General features: G+C 46.5%; 1 protein-coding gene across 1 annotated transcript in view; it reads right to left on the reverse strand.

Moving 5' to 3' along the window:
* Nucleotides 1-1,980: 1,980 nt before the first annotated feature.
* The window catches only part of npas1 (neuronal PAS domain protein 1), a 33,540-nt gene continuing 23,391 nt past the window's right edge, over nt 1,981-12,129 (reverse strand). The window contains exons 6-12 of the mRNA XM_061282049.1: nt 8,374-8,554; nt 8,187-8,302; nt 6,957-7,153; nt 6,575-6,681; nt 6,236-6,383; nt 4,657-4,769; nt 1,981-4,538 (exon numbers count right to left, since the gene is read on the reverse strand). Coding sequence (XP_061138033.1) covers nt 3,487-4,538; nt 4,657-4,769; nt 6,236-6,383; nt 6,575-6,681; nt 6,957-7,153; nt 8,187-8,302; nt 8,374-8,554 — 1,914 coding nt within the window. The 3' untranslated portion in view covers nt 1,981-3,486. The remainder of the gene's footprint in view (nt 4,539-4,656; nt 4,770-6,235; nt 6,384-6,574; nt 6,682-6,956; nt 7,154-8,186; nt 8,303-8,373; nt 8,555-12,129) is intronic.

The following is a 12,129-nucleotide window of genomic DNA, read 5'->3' on the forward strand; positions in this document are numbered from 1 at the left end:
ATCCATGCATCCATCCATCCATCCATCCATCCATCCATCCATCCATCCATCCATCCATCCATCCATCCATCCATCCATCCATCCATCCATCCATCCATCCATCCGCTTCAGCACGTACAATGGCATTTTCTCCCCAACAACTGCTCTTGTTTAGTATGCGCTTCCTTTGGTCTTGAGGAGGAATGATCCTCACTCTAATGAACTTGGGCCTGCCACTTGAATGTAAAACAGGATTTAACCCGTCTTCAATGTCAGAGCCCCTCCCTGGGGCTGCTTCAGACATCTCGCACATGCATAGACGTGCACACGCTGGCTGGCTGGCAAGCAAGGCACGCCTGCGTATGATCTCTCAGAAGACCAACGTCCGTACATCCATATTGTGTTTTTGTCTTCATTTCTGAACCCATTTAGTCTTTGTTGGATCTATCAATTCCCACCGCGTGGCTTTGTGTCAAAATTGAATACTTCTGTTTCCCTTAAAGAAATATAGCACAGTATGATGCTTCGTGGATTGTTCTGTCTCCTCTAGGGGACACCTTGGAGACAATTCGTATGGAATATTTCCAAGATAGAAGCAGCCTTTCATATTTTGTCCTAAAGGTTTTTTTTTTTTTTTAAACTTTACTTCTTTTTTTTTAAATTTGTGAGTGTGTGAAATAAACACACTGTTCAGTTGATGGGCAACACAATATATAATTTAGTGTAGTAAGTTGTTTTTTTTCACAGTCAATGAGCATCACTACCTTGATGTCGTGAAACATCAGACGTGATTCAGGTAAAAAAAAGAAAAGGCAGGTGAAATTAGTGCATAAAATTTCTACAAAACAAACTAAATATCATCTTCAAAATGTACAAATTATGCTACCACTAAATTATTCCGACAGAAGACAAATGTACGTACGTCTAAGTGTGACATAAAATAATTTTTGTACATTGAAAGCAAACATGTATGTTTAGAAAACAATTATGTATAGAATATATTTTAGTAGATTAGAAATTTGACACCATATTTACTCTTATAAAACAAACAAGTTATTTTCTTTTTTATTTAATTACTTTATTATTTGTAAATGATTAAGTATTTTTAGTCAAATATAAAAAGTGCCTCAAACAACTTGTGTAATTAAAAATAAAAATATAACATTCGATTAGAGCTCTTATTATCTAATTGCATTTTATGTTGGCTCAGACATACGACGTTACAGATGTGTGTGTGTGTGTTTATAAGTGTTTTATAAGTTAAGTGCTCAGATTGATGTTTTGGAACAACATAATGAATGATGCAACAACTAACAAGCCAAACCTGTGCCCATCCACAGAAAAAAAATACAATCATAAATTCATTTGCACGGAAAATCAAAATAAATACATAACAAATAACGCCAGAGAAGAGACTGAGCTCCTCTAGTAACTGGAATATTTTATTGTTATTGTCATCTGTATCACTGCTTCTCTTTTTTTTTTTTCTTTACATTATTCATTTTGTTCGATAAGCGGCTGGAGTATTCACAAGGATGCGAGGATAACGTTAGATTCACAGTGATAGGCAAAAAGGGTTAGCTATTTAATTCAATTAAAAATGACACTCACACACACACACGCGCACACACACACACACTCGCACGCACTCCCAGAATCTGTGTGCTCACTCTTATGACAAGTGCATTATGTCAAACATTGTTCACATTTTCTGAATTTGTATATTTCAGCACAATTGAGAAGTGGGGGGGAGACAAACAGGCATGACATTTTTTGACCACAGCAGCTAAAATGAACGTCGGTGTAACTTTACATATTTATTTGCAGGCTTTCAAAGTGCTGAAGAATTCAAATAGGCTTCATTTTTATACTAGTATTCAAACTAGGTGAAGATTTAAAGAATAATTTAAATCTCATCACATTTTTCACAGTTTTATAGCTGTTCTGGCTGGGTCCCCTTTTTTTTTTTTTTTGTAAAAACTATCAGTGAAAATGACTTGGTTTCCTTTTTTTTTTTTTTTTTACTTCTTCTATTCAAGTGAAACCCCAGCACATGTAAAAGTGACGGATGGGGCTTTTATTCCCCAGTCGACTGACACCGAAAGTGTCTCCTGACCCGACGTTGACTTTAATGGCTGTCATTTTATGACCCGTTTTTATGCTCCGTTACTTCATCAATGACTATTTATTCCCTCGGCCGCACGGCCGAGCGGCTACGATATTGCGAGCGCTCTTGCGTTGTTTTCTGTTTTAACAGGACCGCGTTAAGCTGCGTGAAGTGCTTCCAGTTTGAATTTTCAGTTAAGTGCTCAAAATAAAAATAATGTTTTCCACCTTTTAAAATGAGAAAAGAAACCAGTCAAAATGTAAAAAAAAAATTAACCAATTTTTGGGGTCGTTTTGTACAAAACAACAAACACCCAAAGTTCCTTTTTGACACATAATTTTTGACCTAATTATTTTTCAGACAATTTCCCTCGAAATGATTATTTTATTGCCTCATTCTAAAAACAGTTGGGTCAAAAATAACTCTGTCTGGGGTAAGAAAGGAAGTGACTGCTACTTTTGGGGGTATTTTGGTATAAACCAACTTTTTTTTTTTTTTTTTTAGGGGGTGGGGGTCAAAGATAACCCAATTTGGGTCAAAATGGACCGACTGCTACTTGGGTCAATTTGACCCAACTTTGGTTTTTTTTGTTTTGTTTTGGGGATCATTTAATACCAAAGTGCTTTTTTGACCCAAATGTTTTGAGAGTGCTCTATGTGGAAACAACACAATTGAAATGATGGCTTTCATACACAAATATTATGATGACACATTAATCGTCAAGAAGAAAGCATTTTGTTTCAATTGCATTTCCTCCCTTATATATGATGGAATGTCTGGGTGTATTATTATTACGTTTGTCCCCAACAATGTGCTTTTAATTAATACGACTCCTTTTTTGTAACGATTTTGAGTTAGAATACAAAAATCACCTCCATTCATTTTGAAGGAACCCCTAGAATCAAAATGTCACCCCAAAAGAGATTAATTATATAATACTGCAGTAATAAAAATCCACTCCAACAAGTGTCTTTTTTTTTTTTTTTTTTTTACTGTGAGCGGGTTAATTGGGTTAATTGGGGTGATGGCTGAGAATGGGCGGGGAAGGGGGGGGGGGACTTGCTGTGTGAGCTGAGGGTCATCATGGTTGTTGTCTCTATTTACAATATGGCTTCTCTGAGTGGAAGAAACGCAGAAGTGGTCCGGCGGCGAGTTGATTATTTTGTTGCAAAAGTCTCCAGGGAGCGCCAATCAGAAGCCATCTGATTATTATTTTGAGTTTTTTTTTTTTAGTTTCCAAGAGTCGCTGTCAGCCTGTCCGGCGGCGATAGAAACGTTCCCCCAGCGGCGACGTGTCACACTTTTAACATCGTGGTCGTTCAAGTCCAATTAGCGACGTCCTCCGAGGCTTAATGTCCTGACACTTGCGCACTTCAACGTCTTTTTTTCCCCTCCTCATCTCAGTCCTCCTCAGAGCCGGCGGCCCCCCGCAATCCGTTCATACAGAAGGGAAGTCCGGAGGGGAAGGGGCTGTCCGAAGGAGAGAAGCCGCTGAAGGGCGGCAAGCCGGCCAATCGCTGCAGGTGGGGGAAGAAGGCCGGCGGGGGCCCCTTGTGGTGGTCTGAGCGCAGCTGCAGCCCGTCCCCGTGTCCGACGCCGTGGTGGTGGCTGGGGGGCAGCTCGGGGGGAGCGTAGCGGATGGTGCTAGGGGCGTACAGGCTCTGGGGGCCTTGGGGTCCCAGGGCCAGGGGGTGGAAGAGGACCCGTCCCGCTGCGCCCCCCGCGGCAAGTCTCTGGAGGAGCTCCAAGTCGGGGCCGCCGCCCGGCCCGCCGCCCCGACCGACCGCCCCCGGCGCCGCTCGCTCCTCACGCGGCAGGGGGGACGACACGGGCATGACGGGTGACAAGGCCGGGGAGGGAGGGGTGAAGAGGCCTTTCGGGGGGGCTTCGCTGCTGGAGTCCGGCATGGGGGTATTGGGGCTGTCGCCGTTGAGGCTGCTGGAGGGGGTGTGTGCGTGAGAGGGTTGGGGCTGGCTGCTGTGAGAGCCCCAGCGCCCCCCGGTGGCCAGGGCCTCGTGTTCAGTCTTGATGCTGGCGGACGGGGTCACCACGCTCTTTAGCTGCTGGATCACAGCTCTCCCGTTGTGGACCCGCCCTCCTCTGTCGCCTCTCGCCGGGGCGTCGGCCCCCCTGCTCGGCTTCCCTCCGCCGCCGTCTTCTTGTTTCAATTTGTCGCCGTCTTCCCCCTGCTCCCACTCGGGCTCCTCGTCTTCCTCCTCCTCGTCCTCCTCTCCCTCGCTCTCGCTGGCCAGGTCCGAGGAGGCCGAGACGCTCTCCTCGGCGTGCCGCAGCTCGTCCAGACGGCGGCGACTCTCAGGGGGGGCGCCCTCGGGCTCGGCCCTCAGCAGGCGTTTCCTCCTGCTCTCGGATTGCACGGCGGCGGCGGTGAACTTCTCCCGGGTTTTCGTGTCAGGGTCGCTCTTCCCCGCTGAGCTCTTTGCTGGCTGGGAGCCTGAGGAGGAGCATGAATTGGAATGGGATGGTACAATTCATCCATTTTGTTTGCATGTTGCGGCTGGCAAATAAGATTTGTCTCAATCAAAGTATTATGGGATGTTGCAATGTCCTACCTCGGCCCTGCGGGGAGGTGTTTGCGGGAGGGGAGCTCACTAGAAGTCGCTCGGCTCTGACGCTCTCCGGCAGCTGCAGCAGATCGAGGGGAGTGTCGGGCAGCTCCGTCCGACTGTTGGCGGAAAGAAAAATCAAAACGAATAACGGAGAGGAGACGCCAATTTAAGGGAGTAGTCACTCTTGCGGCAAACTCTAATAAGCGGGCCGGGCCGGGCCCCCTTTGTCACGTCAACATCACACGCCAGCCCCAAACAGTGCGCACACACACACACACAGCACAGAGCCCACCTAGCTTTTCTACCAAATAGACGAGGCTGTTGGAGAAGTTAATGAGCTCTTGTAATTACAGCGCTAATTAACTAAAACACTATTCAAGCCCCAAAATTCTGACATCCGTTGGTCGTAATTATACGGCCTCAGCCCAATTAGCATCGACATTCAGCCTTCTCTTGTTTTTGTCTGACTGCTCCGCCGATTCAACACGGTATTATGCACTTCACGCGTGTGTGTGTGTGTGTGTGTTTCCTAATGAATGTGTGGAGAAAAGGGAAATAAAAGTGAGGGATTTATGATTGAGCTTAAGCTGCGGTCTAATGTTTGTGAATTAAGTGTGTCCTTCCTTCTGACAGTCTGACATTAAACGTTGCCTAATTGATTTCAAAATAATTACCCAATCGCAAAAGTGGCCGTCTATGTATTTATACTTACGCCTCATGTGAGACCTCTTTACGTAAAGGTTTCATGACATTGCTAAAACAATTACAATAAATAGATTTAAAAAAAAAATGGAAGGGTGTAGTTCACATCATATACATAAAATGGAATTCTGTTTAAAAAGGGAAAAAATAATAAAATATAACGATACAGTACATAAAAATGTAATACAGATATAACGATGTGAGAAATAAAAAAGAAATGAACTTGGTCGATTCCAGTATACCTCATATGAGACCTCTTACATAAATGATATAGAAATGAAATTCCACAAATGAATAAATAAATAAATAAATAAATAAACCAACATCAATACATTAAAAAATAATGAAATCAAGATTGCACTAAAGAATTGACCAAACTATAAAAATATATTAGAGAGAAAAAAAATCCTTTGAGTATGATCGAAATAAACATCAAAGTAAAACTTTTTTGATCGTATTTAATTTTCACCTACAGCACTTTAAATCGTTATAATTGCCTGTTTTTAAACATTTCGCTACAACTTTGAGTTCACTTTTATGTGCAATGCATGCTAATTGAATCATTCTTTACATACATCCGTGTGAATGTTCCAGGGCCGAAATAGACTTTTGAGGAATAACATCTCCAGCTCTTGGATTGTGATCAGATAACGCCAAGGCCGTAGATGAGCGCCTTTTGGCATTTTTCACCATTGAATATCTGTCAGCGCTTAAGCCATCAACCTTAATGGGCCGCGATGATGCGTTTTCTTTCATGTCGCCAACATTTTGCAGGTAACCCTCATCAGCCGTTGGACTCGGTCAAACCTCATTCCATCACTCTTGCCTTCAAAGCTCGTGTGAACACAGCATGGTGCTCCGCTCGGCGCTCCAAACTGACCTGAGGACGCAGTTGACCCAGATGACGTTGCGCTCGTGGGGTGCTTTGTGATTTATCGACACGGTGGCGGTGGATTGGATCCACAGGTAGCCGCCTCGCTTCTGGAGCCAGCGGTAGTAGCCCGTCACCACCTGGCCTTTCCGCAACACTGAGATGAGGAGACGGGGAGGAAAACGTGGGCCAAGTCACTCGACGATGTTAATCGCTCCAAAAAAAAAAAGCCAGTTTTTCCAAAATGTCAAAAGACTTTGTTGGTGGAGGCACTAGAGGGCGCCAATGACACCAGAACAGAATGGACTCAACAGGCGCTCCTTGAAAAGTGTGGGCGAGGACACTCACGGTCTTCGTGGCTCTGCCGCAGGTTCTCCAGATCCTCCACGTAGATGAAATGGTAACAGGTGCGCCCCACCACCTCTGCGGGCGTCAGGTCCATGTAGTCAGATATCCTGCAGGTATACACAGTCAGTCAACTCACGAGAGCAAAGAGGACCTTCAGAAATGGATTTTGCAATATTGAGTGGAAGATAAATGCAATTCATTCTTCTCCAAAATACAGGAAATACAAAATACAGGAATACAAATGCACTTAAAGGGGAAAGACAACTGACTTGTCCTAAATCAGAACATGAATTCAGTGATACTTTTGCATACCACTAGAGGGAGCCCACCAGCAGCACACTTTTTGATAATCACAGGTGAAATAACGACTATGACACCTCACCTGTTCTCGCAGTACGTGACCTGCAGGTCCATGTTGACCCTGAAGACAAACATGTGACTCTCCATGCGGACCTCGTTGAGCGTGGAAGGCGGAAGCGTGTGAGCCAGTGCCACCATCCCCAACGGCCGGGGCATGGAACGTGCCGCGCCGGGGCCGATGGCGAGCCGATAGCGGATTCTACCCGTCACGTGGATCACCTGATCATTCAAACGCACACGCGCACACACAAATCGAGAGGAAAACAATTAACACATGCTAATACGATTGGATCCAAACTAGTGAATAGAATCCCATTTCGAAAAACGAATGCAGCAGCTCTGGCTTTGCGGAGCAATAAAAGGCAGCGCGCAGCCATTCAGTGTGAAATAAGGTCAAAGCAATAAAACACGGTGAAAACGACCATCTTGACACTGCTGTGAAACACTAGCGGAGCAAAACAAAGTGACAAGGCACCGCTTGTTATTCCTTCATGCAAAAAAAAAAACAAGGACACCGAGGACACGGCATTAGGTACACCTGCACAATCAATGACACACTCCAAAAATGCTCAGTTGAATGTTGCCTTTGTGTTTTTAGGAGTTTTTTCCTGGAACCTGGTCAAAATATGCACGTTAGCTTCACTGAAAGGAGTGAATGTGTGTTTGGTGGAGAACACACCCTGCAATTGACATATTGTCCGGAGTGTGACTCAGCTGTGATAGACTCCGGCAATAGGAAATGCATGGCTAGATTACATTGGCTTGTAAAAACAAGGTCAACTGCCAAATGGTCCCAAGTCAGGTTTATTGTGTCATCAGTCCATCGCGATAAAAAAACTAAATGCAGTTTTATCCTGCAGGCACACTAGTTGTTGGCAAAAAGAGCATTTTCATTTAAATTCGGGTTATACGTGGTCTTTTATAGATGGTTTTCCAGTTTCGATGTATTTTGGGATCACAAGCAAATCTCGACTTGGGTTGAAAAAGTAGGCTCATTACAGCAGCTGCTATGCCATGGCATTAAAACCTTTACACGTAAACATGGCTAGAAATGAGTAAAACACGCGTTAGCGTTTTTCACCAAACGACTAAAATGATGACAAATGCTAACGGCGAGAAAATTGAATTGGTAAATAAAGAACATGGTGAGATTTTCGACTTTGATATAGTTCAATGACAGCGGGGCACATTTGTAAGAGCAGATTTGCGTGCCTAATGAAGTTCCCAGTGTGCGGAAGAAATAACGAGCCACCTTGTATCCGGACGATTTGACGTGCAGCCCTCTCTTGGTGAGCGTGGACTTCATGCGAATGAAGAATCCGCGATCGGGAGGTTCATCAGCTGAAGAGTGAGGACTGGATGGCGCTGCTGAGGATTACAGAGCGGCCGGATTAATCGCGGACCTTCGTCTGGCTCGGCGCCGTCGGTGGGTGGCCTACCGCCGGGCTCGGGCGTGCCGGCCAGGGAGGAGGCGGAGGCGGAACTTGAGGGGGCGCTCTCGGGGCCCACTTGGCAGCCGGCCTCCGCCCGCAAGTGGGGCCTGATCCCCAGCCGCTCGGCCATCTCCACGTGGTCGGCCGGGTGGATGTAGTCGAACACGCTGCTGCCCGTCAGCTCCACCTGAGGGCGGACGCACACTCTTGTTCACAAAACAAAAAGCACACACTGAACACAGCGCCGCCGAGAAAAATCAATACGTGTTATGACAGGAAAATGAAAACCTCGCTGTGGGTTACAATTCAACGAGGAGTGCCGCGCTCGTCCCGCACGCCTTCCGAGTCTCGGAGGAGCGAGTGACGACAGTATTACTCAAATAACCAAGCAAGCTAAAAATCAATTGTATCTGCTGATTAAAAAGGCTTGAACTCGGAGTATCTCCGGAGGTCGCGTCACTATTCTTCTTCTTCTCACACTGACGTCCCACCCCGCTCCTTCATTTAGTCGCTGCCGGCAGTCCATCCCGGCAGGCATAAAGAGCTCATAGCACCCGGGCCGGCCGGCGTGATCCCATCATCACAATACATCATAGTCAAATCTCCAATCATTTAAAGGCAATAATGGCGCCGCTGTTGCATGGCATCCATAAAAGCGGCACAATCGGAGCACTGAGCCCGAGACGCTGAGCGTGGAAATGTGTGTGTGTGATGTACACTGGGTTTCCATTACATTTGTGAAGGTGTGTGCGTGTGATTGTGCGTGCCCAATAGGATTCCATCTGATAACGGCGTGGCTGCAGCAGCCTCACACCCTTGTCTGTAGGACACTGCCATTTATTAGCGGATTAGAGCCATTTACTGCGGGCTTTATGGGAGCTTTAGCAGGCCCTCAAGGACAGCCGCCGAAAAGCAGCCACGCCGCTAAGGTGCAAGCAGTGATGGGATACGAGTTGGGAGTCTCCCACATACTGGCGGATGGCCATTTTTCCCCCCCAAGCTACTGGTTCATAGAGACAACACAGGCTGTGCGAGTCGGAGTGTCATGGCGGCGCTACGCTAAGGCTAGCGGGTGATGTGACCCGGTCAGAAATGTCTTTAGACCCAGTTAAGACACGCCAGCATTTGATTTGAAAATATCCATATATTCATCAATTCGTTTTAGAAATCATTTTCTTAGTCGCCTTATGTATGGAATGGATGAGAATAGCAATTAGCTTTGCTAGCTTTAGCAATTTAGATGCTAGTCTTAAAAAGTTTCAGGGCAGCGCCACAAAGTGAAACTCCGCTAAAATCTAGTCCACCGCTTACTGTCATGTGGATGAATTTTTAATTTGTTTTTTTTTAGAATCTACGTGTGTCCGTTTAAACGTGTTAACAAAAAAGCTATCAGTGCTGTCGTCACTTTGACTCGACTTTCATCAGGTTTAAAAAAAAAGAAATCACATTAATATTGTGATCAGCATTGGATGGCAACTGGGTACTGAATATTTGGCAATAACTAAATCCTATTTGGACTGAGCAGCGTCTACGCAAAGAACTTATACATTTTCATTCACATGTAAACCAACTTTAAAATTAGAGCAATGGATTTTTCTTTAAATTAGAGTATTAAAAGGTCTATTTCCACAAGATAAAAAATACGCAGAATTAATTCCCTTCATTAGGCAGCAAAGAAGAGGGCGCAGAAGTTGACTTTGACTTCCTTTTGATTCCAACCTGACTTATTCATTCTCTTTAAACATTTAAAGTTTTCATCAAGAGGCTCGAGATGGACATGGTTTGTGGGATGAACCTGGATTTCACACATCTCCCTGCACGGGGAATGATTCTTTTTTTTCCTTTCTTTCTATAGAAGGACAATAAGTTCACCTCTGCTCCACTGAAAGATACAAAATCCCATCGCCCCTTGGAAGTATTGGAGACAGCGTCGAGAGACAAACAGGACCTTATGGGCTTTACGGTGATGGGGCAACGGAGAGGGGGGGGGGCTTAAGGCATATGCGAATACTATCACTCCATCACTGGCAGGAGGGAGGGAGGGATTGAAGACAGAGATCAGACAGAGAGGAGGAGATGAGAAGCAGACGCAGCCATTGAGAGGATGAGTCAGGCTCAGACATAAAAATCAGGTATAGGATGTGGCGCGCACTGGAAGGGGGAGGGAGGGAGGGAGGGAGGGAGGGATGGAGGCAAGTGATGGCGACGTGAGGAGAGACCCAGATCATTCAAGTGCATGTGTACGGCTAGACAGCCTGTTTTTAATACCGTTGTTTGCGTGCCCTGCGCAGACATGTACGTATGTATCGGGATGAGAAGGAGGAAGAGAAGAAGAATAGGAGGAGGATGAGGAGCACGAGGTGGAGGAGGGCAGCGAGCAAGGGGGGAAGGAGAGACATGATATAAATAATAGCAAGGGGGCTTTAATATGTATGAGGCATCCGGGCAGTGGTCCACAACACACTCGCAGTCCTCACTGACTGATGGGAGAGGAGAGAGGTGAGGAGGGAGGGAGGGAGGGCAAGGGGGGGGTTAAGGAAGGGAGGGGGGAGGGGGGATGCATACTAACCATTCCCAGATCAATTCTCCTCTCCTCCCTGGTCCGAGCATCCTTCCTCCCTTCTCTTTTCCCCATTTATCCCCTTTCTACAACCCCCCACTTGCAATCTCCTTGATTTCATCCATCCTCTCACCCTCCGCTGCTTCCCATCATGCACTCTGGCGCACGGCCTCATTCCAGGTCGGGGGACCCCGGCGAGAGGAGCAATGATACCATTGGGCGTCTGGGGAGCGGGAGGCGGGGCGGCTGGTGTACGGGCCGCCGCTTGTGCCCTTGGTCAAGGTGTGTGACCCGGGCTAAGCCGGTTAAGCAGCCGCCCCCCCTGTCAGGGGAGGGACCCGGGGTCAGAGGGGTCAGACGTCAGGGACGAGAGGCGGCGGGGCGCCACCCCCCCCCCCCTCCCCACATGCCCTCTAAAACAAACCACCGGTTACACACTTGCTCTCGTTTGTTTGTCCGTCCTTCCCGTCTCCCCTGCGAGCAGCAACAAAGTGTGTGTGTTGGCCAGACTTCCCGTTCCGTCTTTTCTCCATAAACACAGCAGCACACTACCTCATCTATCCTGCCTCCTACCGAAAAGCCTGTCATTTTTTTTTTTTTTCTTGAGTGGGAGGGGGTGGGGGGAGGTAAACGCGACGTTGTATGCTGAAGGTTTGGGGCGTAATCTGCGATCATAAATAATTTCATTAGAATGCTGATGGCTTTGGTCCTGTTTGAGGAGATGTGATGGGTTCGGCCATCTGCTCAGCTGATAAGAACAGCTCTGTTTTATTAGCATCTCCAGCCAAGCCCGGCTGTCTTGTTTACCTCGACAATCCCACGGCGAATTTCCTTCCCCGCCGCACGTTAAAACTCTATTTACGCACTCGTAGTGGCCTGCTCATCTTTTCTCTGTCGATTTCCCTTGTTTCCCTCGCTCGTCACCTTTTGGTTTTGTTTTCTCTCATGCATTTTTACGATATGGACACGCGTGTCATGCACGTGAGGGTCCATCCTGAGCTTAGAGGTTTGCGCCTATATCCGTTAATCCTTCCTCTCTTTCTTCATGTGAAGTAGCATTTAAAGGGCACAGGTACGCTGTCCGTGCCTTTGGTTGGATTTACACTGTTGGTCCAGGTGTAGATCTTTTTTGGACTGTTCTTTGAGATGTCCCCATTTCACCCCTGAAAACCTGAGATTTTAAAATGAACTTTGCATTGGCT

The sequence above is a fragment of the Syngnathus typhle genome, linkage group LG6 (assembly GCF_033458585.1).
Source record: "Syngnathus typhle isolate RoL2023-S1 ecotype Sweden linkage group LG6, RoL_Styp_1.0, whole genome shotgun sequence".
In the NCBI taxonomy this organism is placed as follows: Eukaryota; Metazoa; Chordata; class Actinopteri; order Syngnathiformes; family Syngnathidae; genus Syngnathus; species Syngnathus typhle.